General features: G+C 40.1%; 1 protein-coding gene across 3 annotated transcripts in view; it reads left to right on the top strand.

Moving 5' to 3' along the window:
- LOC117943720 (chemokine-like protein TAFA-1) overlaps positions 1-20,523 on the top strand; it is a 118,058-nt gene that overhangs the window by 81,577 nt on the left and 15,958 nt on the right. For all 3 annotated transcript variants that reach the window (XR_004656415.1, XR_004656416.1, XM_034870028.1), the window contains exon 3: positions 15,347-15,487. Coding sequence is in view for 1 of the 3 variants with exons in the window: in XM_034870028.1 (XP_034725919.1) it covers positions 15,347-15,487 (141 nt within the window). In the remaining 2 variants the exon portion in view is untranslated. The remainder of the gene's footprint in view (positions 1-15,346; positions 15,488-20,523) is intronic.

Genomic DNA, 20,523 nt, shown 5'->3' with positions numbered 1-20,523 from the left:
ATCTATATCTATATATATATACACACACATTTACATGTATATATGTGTGTATATACTGTGTATATACAAAGTAGATAGTAGGGCCAGTGAGCATTATAGTATTATAGTGAAACATAGCATTGTGTGTGTGTGTGGCACAGAGAGGTGTTGATGAGTCTAACAAGCGTCTTCATCAGAGTGAGGAATGAGCTGCCAGACAGGATCTTTCTTTTGACCTACCTTGGAGCGATGGATGGACAGATGGGTGGATGGAAGGATAGATGGATGGAGGGAGAGAGGGAGAGGTAACAGAGAGAAATAGGGAGAGCATCTACTGAAGTGCTGTGCAGAGGTTCCTTTCTTCATCGCCTGTCAAGGCAGCTCTTCTGTCTGCCAGAAGACAATCACTTATCTCCTAGCACTGATCTCACAGTCACGACAAGGAGCACCACCAGGACATAGGCAATGACCAGGGAAATGATGCAGTGGATATGATGGATAAAGAGGATACACACTGTGACTGCTGCTTTTGGCACAGTACCCGCCAAATCTCTTCCCAAGTTGATAAGTTAACGAGGGGTCATTTTTGAAAGTACAATATACGGACAAAAGGTAGATAACAGAATGGAAAAGTTGCCAAGGTGAACCTTTGTGTAGCTGAAATTGTGTTTAATCTTATTTTTCTCCTATATAAAATATGTACGAAATGTCAACACAATTTAGTTTTTCCAATATATTTATTTTTCTTTGAAGGGAGATTTTCTCTTGTTCTCTCCCTCTCCTACTCCCTCCCTCCATCAGAGAGCTCAGTGCATGCATTGCTCTGGCATTAGTATGCACACGGAGTTCAGTCACACTTTGATGTGCAGCCACATGATTTCACAGTCCACCCTGGTGGCACAGATCAAATTTACAGGTATGTAGAGGCAAGACTGATGACGAGATTCAGGTTTTCATTTCATCTCTAAAGGGTTTCACAGTTACCAAAAAATATAATGCCCAAGGTAAATGCACTGTTTGTGAATATTGCAAATACAAGACTCTAAGAATGCTGTAATTTGCCTGTTTGTCACTGTAACTTTGCATAAGTGTTTACATTATGAGGCAACAGAACAAATGCATGGGAAACTTTTTTTTTAACATTGAATTCATTCTAGGTTTTTTTTGCATGTAGGTTGCCTCTAAGAGAGAATGACCTTCAGAATTATCATGGGCACGAATTCAAAGCAAAGCCATGATTCTAATCTATATAATTAATGGGTACAAGAGCCTGTGTCATTCATTACGAGGGATATTTAATCTCTTAGATGGGGGGGGATAGTTTCTGTGACTGAATTGTGGCATATTTCAATCCATGATTGATTTCTCTCTGCAGATGATTGCTATGGCAGATGAAGTAATCACTCTGTCAAAAAAGAAAAGAGTGAAAGTTAGGGCTTAGAGCTCCAGCATTCAGCAAGTCAATTCAGTTTGTTCCCAATGTTATGTCTGATAAGAAGCCACAGGATGCTTCAAAGCATCCCATTGCAATATTATCTCTGCACACACTCTTAATAAACACTTATAGATAATAAAAGTATTGATGTCAAGAGTGGGAAAAGTTTGTTTATCTTTGCAGGGATGTGAGATAGAGGTTTATTAATGATATACTCGTCAATCATTTTTGTTGTGAATCATCTCACTCATTGCTCTGGTACATGACTCATTTTTCTCTGTTGTGGCCGCAACAATAGAAACAGATGAGACTCTTCTCCCACTTGTGTTACCACATCAAGATGTTATCTCAAGCTTAAAAGCTTATCAAGCCGACAGTAATGATATTGAGTGACTGAATTGTGTGTTTTGATGGATATCACTGTGAGTAATCTGATGCCAAATTGTGTTCCAGTTCTCATATTGTTCCGATTTTAGAATCCGCAAATAACTACGCTCCCTTCTCCTCTCATTCTTACCCCCACCGACCTGCCCCCCACCCATCTCTTGTCTCGCTTATAGTCATTTTTCATAGCTATGATTCCTTCCCACAGGTAGAGAAATAGGTTGAAAACCCATTTTAGTGCTCTGTGATACAAAAATAGATTATCATTGTCCGATGTCTTTTGGGCCCCTAGTTAATCTGTTGCACATTGTGTACTGTGCTGGATTTTCAATAGTCTCCATTCTGCTCTCAATAGGATTGAGAACCCGTCTCTAAAGGTATCTGCAATGCTTTATGTGGAGGATAATTAGCTTATACAGTAAAGAAACATCACTGAGGATGGTGAGAATTACCAGTGAAGACTCCTCGTCAAATCATTTTCGACACAATCGCTGGTTTTAATTACGTTTAATCATGTGTTGGGAATGTATGAAAGGGTCCCCTCTTTGTGATGCTTCTTTTGGTGGTAACTTAAAGTGCTCACATTATCTTTTTGGGCTTTTGCCCTTTCCTTTATTGTGTTATATACCTTTTTTGTGCATGTAATAGGTTTAGAAAGTGAAAAAGCCCAAAGTCCACCCAGAGAAAACACTGTTCACCAACTGCTCCAAACAACTCTATTTTAGTCCCGCCTTTACTTCTGTGACAAATGTGCATCACTTTGTAACACACATTATAATGCTCTCCTAGCTGCTAGGGTGGCACACCATCATACTATGCTTCTGACTGGCTTGGAGTTTTGACCTACTGCGCATGTGCGACTCCCAACAAAGATGGAACAGAAGTGAGATGCCTCACTCTTTAGCTAAAACTGTGAGCTCAACACACCGGGTAAAAAAAAGAGCTGCAGCAATGTGTAGTACATATAAAAGATGGTGTTTTTGAAAAATAAACCTATTCTGATATAACTTATAAATACAATTATGAACCTGAAAATTAGCGTAATATGAGCACATTAAAGGAGAATTACGGTCATTTTTAACATGTAGCTCAGTTGTTTGTAAATTTGGAGTGCTGTCAGTAGCAAGAAAAATAAAAACCATCGGTGCTGCCTACACAGTGTTATCTTGCTAGAGTTAGCAACCAACAGGCTTAAAAAGGGCAAGTTTAAAACAAGTTTAAAACAAGTTTTAAACTTGTTTTTAGCCTCTAAACATGTTTGAAATGTCATTGCAAGTGCCTACCCATGTGCATTTATTCCTCCCAAGTGAACACAGCGAATTTGACTTCAGTAGATGTGACAGAAAGGCATAAAAGTTGTGTTAATTCAGCCAGTGCACATACCTCTGTTTATTTTCTGTTTTCCGGTGAAGTCCACACTATTCGGAACACGCCTTTCTGTCACATCTACTGCACTCAGATTTGCTGTGTGCACTCGGAAGGAATAACTGCACATGGCTAGCCCCCTGTAATGACATTTTGAACATGTTTAGAGGCTAAAAACTTGTTGAAAACGTAACCTGTTTAAGCCTGTTGGGTGTCAACTCTCGCAGGAGGATAGCACGGTGTAGGCAGCACCAATTGTTTAAATTGTTCTTCCTACAGACAGCACTCCAAATTTACAAACAACAGAGCTACGTATGGAAATTGACTGGAATTCTCCTGTAAGGCCGTGTAATGATGAAAAATTAAATAACGACCACGTTGGAAGACAAAAGGATTCATACATTGATTATAGGTTCCAAGTGGCCCCACTAGAAGGTGAGAAGCTGGCTGTCACAGAGATGGGCAAGGCGTGATCATTTTAAATAGTTTAAATGTGGCCCACATTTTCAGGCAGTCTATGGGATGGCATACATAGTGTTGCACTCATTTGCCCATGCAATATGTAACAGAAAGAGAGGAGTTCAAACCCTTCTTTTTACTCCAGCCATTTGTTTCAAAAGTTATACAATTTATCAGACACAACCCCCTTAAGTCCAACATGAAAAAGATCTGAGGGGAGAGGGTTTAACTATAAGTATGTGCAGAGCACAATTGTATTATATCTGGTGATAATATTTGGTATAGGCAGATGTCCGTTTTTGGTCAATTCTGCAATTTAAATACCTGACAAGTCAAGATACTCACATTGATACTTCAGCCATACAAAAACCCATCATTGCCACAAACAGTCCTGCATTGCAACATTTTCCATAGACCAGATACAACCAGATTTATCAAAGGGATGGCTACTTTGTTAACACTATGGCAAAATATATGATGGTTGAAAAATGTAGATAGTCTCATAGAATAAATCATGTTGTGACCCCTAGTTCAAAGTATATGCTGTATATGAAATAGCAAAAGAAAGAGCTACATATTTCCATTGAGAAAATATCTGACAACTGGTGGTTATCTTAGTGAAATATCACTTATTTGATCGATGGATTAAATTTAAAATATAAACAAGTGTTAGAACTATCAGATCCTAATAAATGGTATGAACAAAATGGCTGTTATATGATCAAACTGAATGAAATGTCTTCGGTCCTAATGAATTATAGCTCTTTATGACAGCTTCAGGTACTTGTCTCTCTCCACAACCCACTCTTGTCCTTGTCACTACGGAGAGCAAGGTCAGCCGCATCTGACATCGTTATTCTGCCTTGTCAAACAGGAGTTAAGTGTTTAGCACATTGATTTTCCTCTCTTTTGCTCTTGCTTAGATTGATCATCACGTGGGAGTCGGTCTTAGGGAAAGTGATCAATGCTCTGCCATACAATTATCTTCTTATGAATGCGTTATTTAAAAGCCAATATCCGTTTAAATAAGGTGCTTAGTGGAAATCTTTTTGTTGTGCAAATGTCAGGCACATGACTCTGGAACTAAAGAAAGAGTACAGGCAGTAAATCATGTGCAAGAGCAGTAAGCTTTCATTAATAAATGTGTAGAATATGTATTTGGTATGACATGGCTTATTGCACATGCTTAAGACTAGACTATTTTGGCTCAGATGGGTCTCAACCAGTTTCTTGCTCACCTTTCTATCCATAATTGCACTAACAGACTTGAGGTATGTGTTTGTACAGCAAGTGTGCAATTACATTTTAGATGTTTGCTCCTGCAAGTGTTTAAAGGTCCCGTGGCATGAGAATTTCACTTCAAGGTTTTATTAATATTAATATGAGTTCCCCCAGCCTGTCTATGGTCCCCCAGTGGCTATAAATGGCAATAGGAGTAAACCGAGCCCTGGACCTCCTGCTCTTTGAGAAAATGAAAGCTCAGATGGGCCGATCTGGAATCTGGCCCCTTATAAGGTCATACATTTAAAAAATGAATAAATAATAACCTTAATAATTAAAGGCAAAATGTAAAACATACAAACATTCCACTGAGAGGGGTATAAGCTTATTAATATTTATTACATATGGGGCCCAATAACGCAAAATCATAAAACTCCCTTATTTACAGATATTGGGCAGAATATTTGCACAGTAAAGTGCCCTCTTTCTACATACTTTCTACGTCTTATCAGCCTGCTAATGCATTATGCACATTACATAATGAATTGTGTGTAATTGAGGCCGACCTGGCCTAAAACCTTGCGCAACATACCCCTCCAAACCTGACATGCAGAAGCCCCAGTATGGCGTAGTTGCTTGTTGAGACAACCACCATGTTCTCCGCATCCCCTCCTCCACTTTGTCAGTCTGTGTCACACCATATTTAAAATAGACCTTTGACCAGACAGAAGTTCTGATGCATCATACGCAACAACCCTATATAGCATTTATAACTTTATAATTACCCATTTTCAGAACTTTTTCTTCATTTTTCGGGAAGAGGTGAACTGAAACTCATGGTCTGTATTCAAGCCATTTTCCAGGGCTCACAGCTTCCAATTGTTTTGTACCAAGGAATGTCACTTTCTGACGGCTGCTCTATGGTGCCGTTCAAAAAGTCAGTATTGTGATTGTGAATGGACAATTTAGTTTCTCATTTCATCCATCCGAGTCTCATTTAGAGCGACCAGTGACCTGTGTCATTTGGACATTGGATAGAGGTCAGGACTAGCCGACTGTACGGCAGAGCGCAGTAAAACACAGAGAGGTGCAGCTACACTTGCATGCCTGGATCCGATGGTTGTGTTCAGACACACACCAGAAAAGAGGAATAAAGTAAGAAACAAGAAGTGCTAAATGGAAGTTTGCTGACTTTATCTAATGTGTCTCTTCATAACGGTGACAGCACATAGAAAATTCTGTACAATAGTGTCACTGCACTAAACTATTTCTGGCTTCACCCTCATGGCATTAAAATAAGATGAGCAGGATGTAGGTGAAGGGACACAAGCCATCTCTCGCCTTTACTGCAGGTTTTTATTTTGATATCCCATTTAAAATGCAATGAAGCCCATCTCCTTACAAAATCTGTCATGCTTATAAAAGAGCATCCGACAAAGTTACACCTGAAAGACCACAGAAGTAGGTTACATCCTGCATATATTTACCATAATCGTCCCCTTTTCCCATTCATCTGTTTTTGTAACTTCTGAGAACTTTAAATGCATTTTCTCCAAAGTAGTATTTTGTTTTGTTTTCCTGCCAGCTATTAGTTTTCATTGCTTTTCTGAACAACCATGTGGGTAATAAAAGCGTGAATTGACATTTAAGCTATAATGGTTGTCAGTAGCCCCTGTAGTGGCCCTCCCTTCACTGGGCTTGAGCATGGCAGTGGGTCTTCTTGCAGCGGGTGAGTCCATGACACAGTGAGTTATATATGCCAGGGCATAACAGAGCCCTTCTTAATCCAGTTTTCCACGCTGCTCCCTCTGGACGGGGGTAATTTCATGGTTCTGAACTGGTATTGATAGAGCCTTGGTAAATGAGGCACGGAGCAATCGTTAACTTTAATAACCATAAAGATGTGAGCATTGGAGTCATACAGGCCCACAAGAGGAAACCCATACAGGTGATTAAGAATCGACCAGGGCCGTGGCCAGCAGCACCTCGCATCTCTTATTCGTACTAATGCAATTACCTGTTAAAGATGTCAAGACTATTACCACCAATGGTGCAATTTCTGCACTACACTTTTCCTATTCAGCACACTGGAGCCTATTTTTCATTTCATGTCTCCATGCATGAAGAATACCTGTTAAAAGCAAGCTGAATACTAATATTTCACTTTTTTTCTGGTTTTCTCACTTGTTAAAAAATTCATAAGAGGTTACTGTAAGTTGGATCCACTGTAGTAGAGCTGTATTTAGTATTCTGTAAGACTATAGCTAGATTCAGAGGTAAGCCATACCAGCAGAGGGGAAAAAACAACATTGATTGGTGTGACTCCGGTACAGCTGGGTCACTGCTTCCTGTCAGTCAGCTTGAGCTCTGGAGTGTCTTTTTCCCCTCTCCCCCTACCCCCCTTCCTCAGGTTTGTGGTAGCTCCTGGTGCTACGGGGGCTGCTATGTCCACTTGTTTATCTACTCCCATTACTGTGGGTGATGCTGCCTCAGGAGGAAAGTGAAATCCAGGCCACAGAAGGGTCAGTGAGGAACCAGCCTGAAGACTTCACACTGGCTGCAGTCAGAGAGACCATGCGGATCACTGCAACAGGGTGCTGATGGGCACTTGATAAATGGTGAATCCACTCCAGCTCTTGATGCAGCAGTAACACCTGGGTCAAAATGTTTTCAGAATGGAAAAACAATGGTTAACAAAGCCTGGGGTTAATTTGTTTGTTATTCTTGGAGACAGTCTGCACTGTAAAACATCCCACTTTTTCTTTAGATGTGTTTTAGTGGTGAGTTGTGTAAGCTCCTTTGGTAGCTTTTCTCCCTGAGGCTAGCTTTTAGTATTCATTGGTGGAAGTCAGCCCTCTGGGAGAGGGCTTCAGAGTGAGAACAAGTGGCTGTGGCTCAAGACTTAGTGGACGATTTACTCTCAAAGGCCAGGAGAACTTCAGAGCAGCAAAAAAGTACTTCATGTCCAAACCATAAGAGGAATGTTGTCTCATGTTTTTACCAATAAAGGATTGTCATGTGGAATACAAAAAGCTGGTGTACACCTCCATTCAGTGACACGTAGAACAGCAAAGCTCTAATGTGGCAAATCCACAGATGCATGCACTGTGCATGCAGTCTCTCTTCTTTTCTCTTATTCCTGCTACTACACACATCACCTTCATATTCCATGAAGTGTGATTCAAAGAGCATTAGCGCCACAGATGTGATATACTCGTAAAAATACAGCAGTGATATCTAATTCTTCTCCTCCAATATATTTCTCTTCTCACTGTTCATTTTAACTGGTCCTGTTACAAGTAGAGGAATTTGAGCAGTAAATAAGGGTTGTATAATGTCTAATAAAATATAGAAACTTTATCAGTTGCCAAGAGGAAGGACATGAAAAGTTGTTCCCTGGCACTGCCTCTAAGGCCTCCATTTGGAATCCACTCAACGCCACTTTGTAGCGTGTTTAAACATTATTCTTAGTAATCAGGGGGAGTGTTCATTAAGTTCTAACTTGATGTTTAAGTAATGAAAAGCTAAATTCTGAAGAGCATCATTAAACATATATATGCAGTGGGGCAGCTGCCCCATAGCCACTTTGATGCTTTTGCTTCTTGAAACAGATCATTAATATTCTTTTTTTTTTTTCTTCTTCTGAAATACTAATCGGGACAAACAGAATAGATTTATTTTCATTTTGGACACATCTGACTACTTTTCAATCAGATGCTTTTTATTATGTTAAAAAATTTTCAAGTCATAAACATTTTCCATTATACATGATTTCACAGAGGGAAAAGTTGACAGGACATAAACCAATTTAAAAAAAAAAAAAATCTTCTGATTGATAAAACTTTACAGGGGTTTGAATCGACTTTTCTGGAACACAGTACTAAGTAACTTTGTTCACTCGTAAAAAGGCATTTGGCGACAGCAGCTCTCACTCTGCTTCTCGCACTGTCGAATTTGCAAGTCTTTGCTCTAAATATGTCCATAATTATTTGAAAACAATATTAGCAGTTGCCACCTGTGCTGTAAGTTGACAATTAAAAGTGCTAAGACTGTGTAAAACAGAAACACTGACAAACAATAACCTCACAGAAAAGGAAGAATTGTGAAGAAAGAGGGACGGTGGTTGATTCTGCAGCTGCCTGCCTGGCAAAACAAAACAGGCACTCTGCAGAAGAAAACTGCTCATTTTCACCTGAGAGTGCACTGATTAAGTTGTTATGACGAGTCCTTGAGAGGCTTAAGTTTTCCAGGTTGCTGTGTTCCTTCCCTCTGCCATATGTCATTACTTAATAACTGTAGCAGTGAGAGAAGCAGTGTGAGCAAGAGAGCTAAAGTAAGTTGGAGAGAGGGGAGGTGACAGAAATGCTTGCTGATGGTGTGATTACTGCTCTTGGCCACTTTGCATAGATTATAGTTGTTGATGCTGAAGCTGAGCCAAGATGAAGTGAGGCAAATGTTTGTTTAGGGAGTTTTTTGGTGACATTGTCACAAGCACCTGCATTTATCTCCGTTTTGAAAAATTGCCAGATCAGAAGGCAGTAGAGTACGTTCTTTGTCACTCAGAGGATAAAAAGAAACCGTCACTTTCATTTTTGTGAGCGTGGAGACATTGTGTGAATAAACTCTCAAGCATTTTTCATTGTGACCTTGAGTTTATGCGCAGAAATAATGCAGCCCATTATGGGTTGTTGATGGTGATCTGCATGGTTGTTAAGCATCCAAGGATTTTTATATTGGGCTGAATATAAAACAAACCTGATTAAGGGACACTTGTTTTTATTTTTATTTTTTTCCCAAACACCTGTTTTTGGAAAAACACTTTATGATACAACACACTTTCACACTAGTTATGTTAGGAAGGTTTCCTTGACATGCTACTTATCCAAGGAAAAGAGAATCCCACTATTATGAATTATTATTCTGAATCCCACTGCTTTCCTTGGTAAGACATGCCCTGCGTAGCAATCAAACACTAGGATTGGCTAGGCGTCCTCATCTTTGAAGCCATTTCTCTCATAAAAATAAAACACAAAATAACACAATTAAAACATAATATAAATTCCACATTTGTGTAGCTTGTCTTTCAGTCTACATACTCATACACTCTCCTGTCAGGCTCTTTCAAGCGTTTTTATTGTAATAATCCAGCAGTCTTTTTGAGCTACTCATCAACTGTGACAGATGTAATTCTCGGCTGCTTGGCAGATGATTTGGCCCATTGTCCGTTTCTGCAATCAAGACGTCTGGAGACACGTTGGACTCAATTCTTTCATCGTGAATTTATTTCCTACATGGTAACAAAACACAAGCCTACAGAAATTTGTGTAGGTTAAACTGGGCTAACAAAACACTTTTAGGGCTCTAAAAGTCACCCTATTAACTGACTTAAAGATTGGCTTGCAACAACAAGGCTATACAAACAACTCATGATACCACACTCTCTTTAGGAGTCGGTGTTACGGTACTATCTATATTCAAAAAGATTATCTGGTGATAAGAACACATAACGGTCTTGTCCATAAAGATAACTCACACATTTTAAAATATTCATTTATATGCGGGCCAATACAGAACATTTATGTATGTGTAAAAAGTTGTGCAAATTTGCATTTTTGCTGTCTGTAAATATTCTCAGTCTACAGATCTCAATCTCTACGTGCTTTGCAGAAAATAACACTAATTATACATACATTATAAAGTAAGTATGGCTTTTTATCCTGAACTCTTATTCCACCATCTATCTCCACATTTTACAACCTTACCTCATTAACAGCTTCTAATTGGCCGTTGGGCTAAGCTGAAAACAATGAAGCATTGATTTCCTTAAACATAATCACCTCATCCAGTCATTTAATGGCTGCTGTCACTGTGGGCCGCCGAGAGAAAAATGACCAGCCAGTGGTCCCATCGATGCCCTTCACCTCCCCTCACCAAAGGCTAGAGTGCACAGCCACCCCCACTCCATCTTAGCAGGTTGGTTTAACCCCTTAAACTGCCTGACAGGCTCCAAGCACTACATCCATCAAAACATGCATTCATGTCTCAAGTCGCTGTGATCCCGTAACGTACCATAATGCACACATAGTTACTGTGCACTTCAGCGTTTCAGAAGAACCTATATTTGAATGCCACAACATATTGAATGTGTAAATACAGAAACTAATACAGGCACAGTCACACACACATAGTACATACTCCAACGCAGATAATGGATGGTCATTTACCCAACCTCAAGCTCCGAGCTACCTGAATGAAATTACGTCTCGTCTAAGTGGCCATTTGTTGTCTAAGGGGCTCTCATGACTGGCCCAGTGGAGTCACTGTGGAGCCATTTACACTGCTGTCTCCTCCACAAACCAGATGGTTCATAGTGATCACGCCTAATGTCCACCTGGCTGATGGCTGGACCTCACCCCTGGATGATACACACAAGCATGTGCTTCTGTGTGTGAGTGTGTGTGTGTGTGTGTGTGTGTGTGTGTGTGTGTGTGTGTGTGTGTGTGTGTGTGTGTGTGAGATAATCCTGAATTCTACGCAATAATTATAATAATCATAACGATCATAATAATCAAAATATTATGTTCTGTCCAAATTACTTCTGTTCAGTCAATGTCCAAAAGTAAAGCATACAAAACAAGAACAATCATATTCCACTAAAAGATCACTTTTGTCATTTTTACAAGATTAAGCCCCACGGACAATGTATTTTGTACATTACTAATGATCGTTTTGCAAATTGGATTATATTTGTGCACAGTAGATGGTTGAATGTGCCTTAAAGCCAACCATCTGTTTTGATTTATTTCAGTATGTTGGAAATCAACTAGCTGTGACTAAATACATGCCTGATTTAAAGTATTGTAAGTTATTGTTGTTTTTTTTGTTTTGAGTTATGAATCTTAACTTTCTTTTTTCTTAATTCTGTTTGTCAGAATAAGAAATTTGCTCAAAGTGAATCCTTCCGCCTTTCCTTTGTGGCTGGGCTCCTTTCTGAACTACAGTAAGCCCACAATGATGAACTTGATTTATGATTCATTTAATGTCCTGTAATTTTTTCAAACGTTTTACACAACTTTCTCTAGAACTTTTGGCATTGCTTCCTTTGCATAGAATCATGCAGAGGAAGTTTCACACAAATCAGATAACGGACAATTGTTTGTGTCATTGGCGCTTCATCTGTTTGACTACCAGCTGACTAACATTTACTCCCATTCACACAAGTTTACCTTAATAAACTATCATTTATCAATGTAACTCTTTTGACACCATCATGCCAACACTCCTCTGCCACAACTCCACCCAACACCCCAAACTCTTTGAAGGAAACTTTGGTGACGTGTATGAATGTATTTTTTACAGCTATCCCTGATTACACTATTGTGTTACAGGGGATAAGATCTCCCAGTGAAATAACTGACTACGTTGACATGCACAAAAGTTTCAATTTTTTGCCACAATTCCGATAAAGACAATATTCTGACTAAGCTGTTTACATGGCCAATGAAAGTAAGTATTTCAAAAATATTTCCGCTTACATGTAACCGTGCAAAACGGGATTTATTTGCAAAGGTTACCAGGGGCGTTGGACCGTGCAAACACAGCGCCCCTTTCATTCCTCCAACCAGTTTCTTGAAAAGGTTGGCATAACAATGTGTGCGAAATTCCCAAAAACCTTTGACACCCAAGTCTTTGATAATGTTTCAAAGCTGCTGTGTTTCTCCTTCTTATCGGGACTGCAGCCTTGCAAACTGTTGGCTAGTTGGTTTGTTTATAGATACCTTAGCAGCGCACAGCGCTGACCATTAGCAAACAGGCAGAAGTCGAAAACTGCGGTAAAAACCCCAGATTGAGACTCATATTCTGAATGCGCCGTATACATGTCCAAAGAATGCCTCTAAAACTCAAATAACACCGGAATAACCCATGTCTTAATCAGAAAATGCTATTCTCATGACATGTATCAAATGTGTAATATTGTCATATTCTGAATAATAGTGGAATATTGGTGTGCATGTAAACATACTGAATGTTGCTGCTCAGCTTCTTTGAGCGCTCTCTCAAAGAGCTGAGTCTTGTTCTCCTAATCTTACTGTGTAAAGGCCCAAATGCATCAACAACAAAAAAAACGTATGAAGCACGTCAAACTGCCACGACGTGTCTACTCTGACCTTGTTTAGATTTTGGAGCGTCAACATGAGGACACAGCGCGACCAAAGCTGTTTTTCCTGCAGCTGCACAACACGTTTGGAGAGAGTTACTGTGATGTTACTGTAATCTGTCTCAATTCCTCACTGACTGACTTAGGTCAGCGTTGTTAATCAGTGAAACAGGCCACACCAGGCGAGAGAGCTGGCAAAAGAGGTGCACACCATGGAGATCCACTTTACAGTCTTCTATTTATGTATATTCTTTTTGCTGAAACAAGAGAGCAGAAAATATTTATGATCGTATGAATTGAGCTCATTACTCGTTGCGCCTACACCATTGCAAAGTGTCCAATCAATTATCGCTTTCAGTGTGTTTGGGTCTTAACCCTTTATACCAATAATTGGTATATTTGTGGACTAAAGTTTCTCTGACTGAAATGGGGAAACGCAATTCCAATTTTAATACACAAACTTACTTTTGTAATTAAAGTTTGTAAACTAAAAATATCACAGATCAGGACCAATCACAGCACATTTGACCAATTGATGTTACTGTAATTTGATTACGTGCTTTCCTTTTGTTGTCCTTTGTCATATGTTAGCTGGTTACACCTCTGCTGTGCTAACCTGCATTCCAGGCTTTGAAGCTAGCTCAAGTGAATCAACCCAATTCAGTATTCTGTGATGCAATGTAAAGTCCTCACTTATTCAGAGATCTGCTTTGACTTGAAAGCAAGTCTGCAGGTCAGGAAGCTGTTGCTAAAATATTCAGCAGACCAACACATTGTGGGGTTTGGGGTTTTAGCAAACTCAAGGGATTTTTCTCATCACTTTTATAGTCTGTGATCTTCCCCGTCCTGCCCAGAAATATCTAACAAGCGCTAAGAGATTGACATTAATACTGCACAACAGCACGGTCCAGCAGGACTGTAAATGTTTGCCTTTTAATCCAAGACTCGGCAGCCTTTAGTCTGGCAACAGCAGACATTGATGGGAATGGGAGAAGAAAACTGTTGCCAAACTTGTATAGGCTGCCGGGAGCTCAGCTCCGTAATTCATGACCCGAGCCATTTCAAACATTTGCACAACCAGCCCAGCTAGAAAAACACACACCGGTTGTTGTCATGTCATTGGAAGCAAATGCATTGTCTCACCGCAAAAGGACGTCCTCTTTAAAGCTTGGTACGGGCGAGCGAAATAAGGCACAGACAAGATGAAATGTGGCATTTGGTTGTCAGCCCATCTTTTTGCACTCTATCCTCTATCCATTCTGTGGATTGGAGAGAATAAGTTCAACCCTCATTTCCTCTCCTCTCCCCTGTCCAGGGATGAGTTCCAGTTTAATTGTTGGATGCTGGTGTCTGTTGCGGTGGCTGTCAAGGGAAGATAAAGAGTTTTTCCTGGGGCATAAGAAAAGGGGAGAGCGGTGATGGAGGGTCTCTCTCCTGCAGCTCCACTGGCTGCATTAGCCTCACGCTTTATAATTGTGTGAAAGGGGCACTTCCAGTGGCTCCCTCATTACTCACTGGCATGGCCAGTCCCTGGCAACCAGACACACCTTGTCCTCTAGCTCTCTCTCTCTGCCTGTCTCACTCATTTCAGGATGTCCCCCCACTCCATCACCCCCTCTCCCTCCCCTGGGCAATCCTCCCTATTGTTATTTTGACCCAGTACCGCCACTGGCGCACATCGCCTTCTCTTTTCACCGAATTTTTGTGACATCCTCCTTTGTCAGACTGGGACCTATTGTACAGCATTTGGTCTGACTGATGTCACCTATGCTCTGGAGTTAATGCTTTAGTGTAGTATAGCCAAAACTGTATTGGCTCAGTCATGGGACTCAAAGGTGTCAGCAATCTAAGTCTATGACTGAAGCCTATGACTGCCAGTTATTCCCTGGAAAAGCCCAGACAAAAGATTCATCCCTTTTTAATAATATTAGCAACATATGTAAGATATCAAGGGTGCAAAGCCAGGCACATTAATTAATACATAGCAAGTGCATGATGTGATCTTCATAGGCTGATTGGTATAGAGTGGGGACAGCCAACACTGAGTGAGAGGCAATTAGATTAAATAATTGAGATGCCTTGAGGGCCAATTTGTTACACATACTTCCAGTGGTAAGTGCCCAATGATTGTACTAGAGCGTGCCTCTCATGATATGATGAGGGGAGGTTGTCAAATTTCCCTACAGTCATCTTTGATTCAAATTATTGTTGCTTATTTGTATTTTTGATGTTGATAAAAACACATGTATAAAACAATACAAGACCACTTCCTTCGCTGCCATTCATTTTCAGAATCTCTCACATTTATTGACTATGTACTGCTGTGTCTGTCTATCTGTCTGCAGAGGGAGGTACGTGTGAGGTGATTGCCGCCCACCGATGCTGTAACAAGAATCGTATTGAGGAGCGTTCTCAGACAGTCAAGTGCTCCTGTTTACCGGGGAAAGTGGCTGGGACAACACGCAACAAACCCTCCTGTGTGGATGGTGAGGAAGTCTCATGTGTTTTAACATTGAGCTGCTGCTGACTGTGTATTATTGAAGGCTCTTGTGAGAGAAAAAGTTCCTGATACCTGTTGCACCCAGCTCAGTATCCCTTATGGTCTGATAAACAGCCAACATTTAGTTCCATCGCAGCAAGTAGTGTCCCTATGTAGCGGCAGAAGGTATCAGTATTGAGGGGGTTTATGGATCTGTAGTCCATTGAACTTTGCTGCAGGAGGCTGGAGTTTGTCATCAGCAATCAGCAGTGACATTTTTATTAACTGTAACCATGATCTTTTCCCAACCCGAGTAATGTTTATAATTTCAAACATGTTGTAGGCCTTTTTCTCATAACTTTCTTTCCCTAACCCTAGGCATACTGTAGTTGCCATGCACAAATATTGTTGAAAGGAAGAATTTTAAAGATAGCACTGGATGTTAAGAAAAAGTTAATTTTAGTTTAACTTAATTTAATTTAGGGTTTTCCAGAATCATCCAATACTGACGTGATAGAGTCGATAGAGTTGATTTTTTCCAGCAGTTAGTCATTCTAGTGTGCTTAATGTTCTTAATAAGAACACAAAATTGTATTCATGTCAAATCAAAGAAATATGAAAAATAGGACAAGAAAGAAAAGTAGGATATTACTAACATTTTGTTTTATTGCAATAGAAGGCCATCTAAATGATTGGTATGTAATTTGTTATTAAATCAGAATCAGCTTTATTCGCCAGGTATGACAGACATAAGAGAATTTGACTTAGGTTGGAGCAAGCCTCCTAAATTACAATACACTAAGGACACAGTTCTGAGAATGTTGAAAAAGGTCCTAGACTTTTACATGAGACTAAAAGAAACCTGTAATTCTATGTAAGCAGAATGGAGGTTACTGCATATTTCTGCTGGATTTAGTTAACTTTGGTTTAACTTGACTTCGACTAAACTTGCATTACTGAATTATTACATGATCTATTTTTCATTGCCTCATTCTGCAAAACTGCAACAGTCTACGTGAAGTGTGGTATAAACATGACATTTCAGAAACAAAATATGGTTATGATTACCATCAGATTTGAATAAATTATTTCAAAAATACTTTTTCTCCACATGCTTCAATTAACACATCAGACAATAAACTACAGCATTATCCAAGATAACCTTCTCTGCTGTCTCTCAGTGAGTTTTCAAATAATAAAAATACATTCAATTATTAAGACCCAGTGGTGCTGTGCTGCTTGGCATCATGGGAGATAAAGGATGATCCAGTTGGGCTGTTGAACACCTGAGCAGGGAGCACGTTGCAGATCACATTGCCTAAGGCAGTTCAGGCTGATGGAAATGAATAACTAATAAATACAAGTCAGGGAAGCTCCAGGCTAGTGCACCTGAATTACTTCAGTTGAGAAAAACAATCAGGCAGAAGCAGCTCCATGGGAGAAAAAAAAAACCTGACAGGAAGTCACAAGTCTACTGAGACGGAACTGTGATGCCCCTTCACTCCACAGAGCTCATTTATTGCTCCTCAGTCTTGATCTTTACGCCTCCACCTTCAGCAGAGATCAAAGTCATCACTCTGACTGTCCTCTTGCTAAGAAATGACACCAACATATCTTCATTATGAGAGATGTTACATGAAGGGCCAGACAGGCCTACTCAGTGGGCTTCACAGGGTTGGTTAGCCACAGCTGACACTCAAGAAAATCCAAGAATATAAATTAGATATGACCCCAAGGATGTCACAAAAAACATTTTCTCTGTTTGAAGAACAATTACCTAAAACCCAATACAACTTTTTAAGAAAGCTTGAGCTACATTTAAAGTCCTTGAGAAATTAAGTTCAAGAAGGAATTTTTTGTTTGCCCTGTGGTTGGACACATCTCCTGAATGAAACATTTCCAGAGCACTGACCTTAAGATACAAACTGTGTTGTCCTTGTACAGAGAGAGAGAGACGACCAGACACCGCCTCTTTGCCAGCACCTAACAGACAAGGGACTTTTATTAAATCTGATTTTTTCCTTCTTACTAAACATGACCTTGAGACAAACTTAATAAAATGACTTAAAACCAGACTGAGACAATCATTCCTAATTAAAACCATCTAATAAGTGTGAGAGTTGCCAGTAAATGTTAGATGATAAACTAATCAAAAACTAAATTACACAGACAGAGTATTGGATGTGGAGAAGTAGGAGATGTTAACACTTCATGCCTCTATGCTTCGGGCTCCCGCAGAGAGAAAGACCTTGCTGTATTGATTAACAAGCACTTGCAGAGGGAGTGGTGATAAAAATGGAAATGACAAGCCACTGAGCAGCAAGCTACGGTATTGAACACCACAATGAAAAAGTTAAGAGGACCTGACATCTTTAATTATTTTATTTCCTTTAGTTAGGGTCTTTCGCCTCCTCTCTTGAATATTTTTCACCTGCTTGGAAGTGAATCAGGTTGTTATTCATTTAACACTGAAACCACCAAAGGATAAGGGCTGAAGAGCAGATAAATAATTATGTGATTATTTATTAGGAGCTCATCTGTAGTCAGAAGAGACACGCTCTGCAAACACGCCATTTGATTAAAGGATCTTTTTTTTTGTAATTGTGAAAATAAATAAACACAGGGTGGTGGGGGGCAATTTTATTATCTAGGAAAGGTATACCTGAAAGTTGCATGTGTTTGTCAACTGGGCCCTGCAGGCTGTATGTGAAGGATTATAGACTTGTGGAGTCAGTGGTCTGTCCCCTCAGCAGCACACCGGCCTGGCCCAGATGGAGCTTTCTCCCCAGGTCCCGGCGTTATTAATGTTCCGTCCAGATGAGGAACGATGCCGCAGCCCAGCTCATCTCGCCACCCCCCTGGGGGACACCTGCCGCCCCTGTACCATACACAGGTTATGTTTCCACAAAAAAATATAAGAATATAAAGAATTGCCAGTGCTCTGATAGAACAAATAAAAAGTTTATCGTCAGAGGTCATTTGGTTTGGACACACATACAGAGCCTGGAGGAATGAACACTCCTTTATCTTTGGCAGATACATTTACAGAAACAGGCGGTCTCCCTGATGCGCTGTATTATCGGTCATTAGCATCAAACTCCAACATCAAATAACACAGCGAGAATCAGTCCCATTGTTGAGTGTTTATTACCTCGTGAATACGGGCCTCAGGTTATTGCAGTTGCTATTGGTAACTGTTTGGGTTGTTATTAATATATAGGGATGTGACGCTAGCTTGGGTTGGGAGGTGTCATTCTCAGTGGGGGTCTTCTGTCAGATTATCCCTGTAGTGGGAATTGATTATTAGCTTTGACAAGAAGAACTATGTCCCAGTTATGTCAGGGCCAACGAGGCTCTTACTGAAGAACATCCCTTTTAACAAGTCAAACTCTCATATCTCTCCAGCCTCGCCGGGCGGATCATATGTACTCAGATTAGGCGCTCATCACTGCCTTTATCCCAATATATGAGACATGTAAGCCCTCAGCCACAGCATGGACGAACACGCACACAAAACACAAAGATACACAAACACACACATATGCATTCATTTACACTCCACATGCATGCTGATGCCCTAATATGCACACATGCTACTGCTTTGTGTTGTCATGTAGCTGCTGTAGCAGTAAACTCTTTCAACAAGGCATGCAGATGCCCGCTCGCTGCTGATCACTGATGGGGAATGAACCCTTCTGTTTGGCTGCGGGCACGTATACCCAAGCATGACAGGTTGTCATGGTACATTTGAGATACATCCAGGGGGGAGACACACATTGACGCTACTTGAGGGGAGGGACAAGAAGGGCTGCAGTTATTATACGTACATTACTGGTCAAGAAGATGCAATCAGAGTATTATAAGCTTGCTAGAGCAAGATGCACAGTTTGACGTGGTCTTCAAAACTAAATTGTTTCATTACAAGGAAGGCCACCATCGTTATCAGCGGGAATGTAGTCTACAAAACAAAGCGTTCCATTCTGGCAAACCTTCTCCTTACATGTGTTTTGTTCATAAATACACATCTGATCTGCATGATACCCAAGAACAGCCAAGCAAACATCTCATCCTCCTATTATAAAATCCCACAGTTCGCCTCTGATATTGTTTTACAGCCCCCTTGCTACTGTATGTGGTTGGCAAGATGCAAACCTGCAGCCCACTGCCTGAGGGGAGGGACAGAAGGAGCGCATTATACTGTACAATAGAAAACAATAACTCCTTTCTCTTACTGACAAAAAAACACACACATACACACACATGCAGGCATAAGGAGAAACTAACAAAAAGTGAAATTCTTCTGGGTCAAAAAAGACGTTAGTGTTTTTGGAGAAGTTGAAGATAATGATTGTGAAGCAGGGTTTCTCCTCCATTTCGTCACTCTGCAGCTCTCACTGCATCAACACTGTTGTTAGACTCTTAACCTTTAACCTGCCATGAGAGGATTTGACCCTCAGCTGCCTGGTTTCCTGAGTTTAGTTTTCTCTTTCCCTCTCTCGGTCTCTATTGTTTAAGCAACATCATATTTCCGTTCTGCTCTTACTACTGAAGTAACAAGTCTACGGTTGTTCTGAGAGTAAAGAAACAAAAAGAAGATCTATGTCAGCTGTGTGGGAGATTCATTTATGTAAATTGCTTTTGTATCCACATGAAGAAAAGGAAACCACACAACAAAAGTAGTCATTGTTCAACCACTGAAAGGAACGCTCGCGCACACACACAAAAAAAAGGAATCATAACATAGAATAAGTGTTATACTGTACATTTTTCAATGTAATATTAGCAAATACAACCACATATATTTTAGGAGTAGCAATTTTTACGCAAAATTACTCCAAAGGCTTTGCTTGCCCAAGGTCTTTAAGTATGTTGCATTATCTGTTTGTATGTGTAACTGCACAATCAAATTTTACCTGAATGAATGTGAGATCATGCAAAAAGTGGCTTTCTGTGGCAACAATTCAATAAATAAAAAAACATGCAATGAAAAAAAGGAATTGTTTATTTGGGGTGCTTGGGTTTCCATTACAAATTCACAAAAGT

Source organism: Etheostoma cragini, chromosome 4 (genome assembly GCF_013103735.1).
Source record: "Etheostoma cragini isolate CJK2018 chromosome 4, CSU_Ecrag_1.0, whole genome shotgun sequence".
Lineage (NCBI taxonomy): Eukaryota > Metazoa > Chordata > Actinopteri > Perciformes > Percidae > Etheostoma > Etheostoma cragini.
Note: the sequence above shows the minus strand (reverse complement) of the source record. Positions and strands in the feature narration are given on the sequence as shown.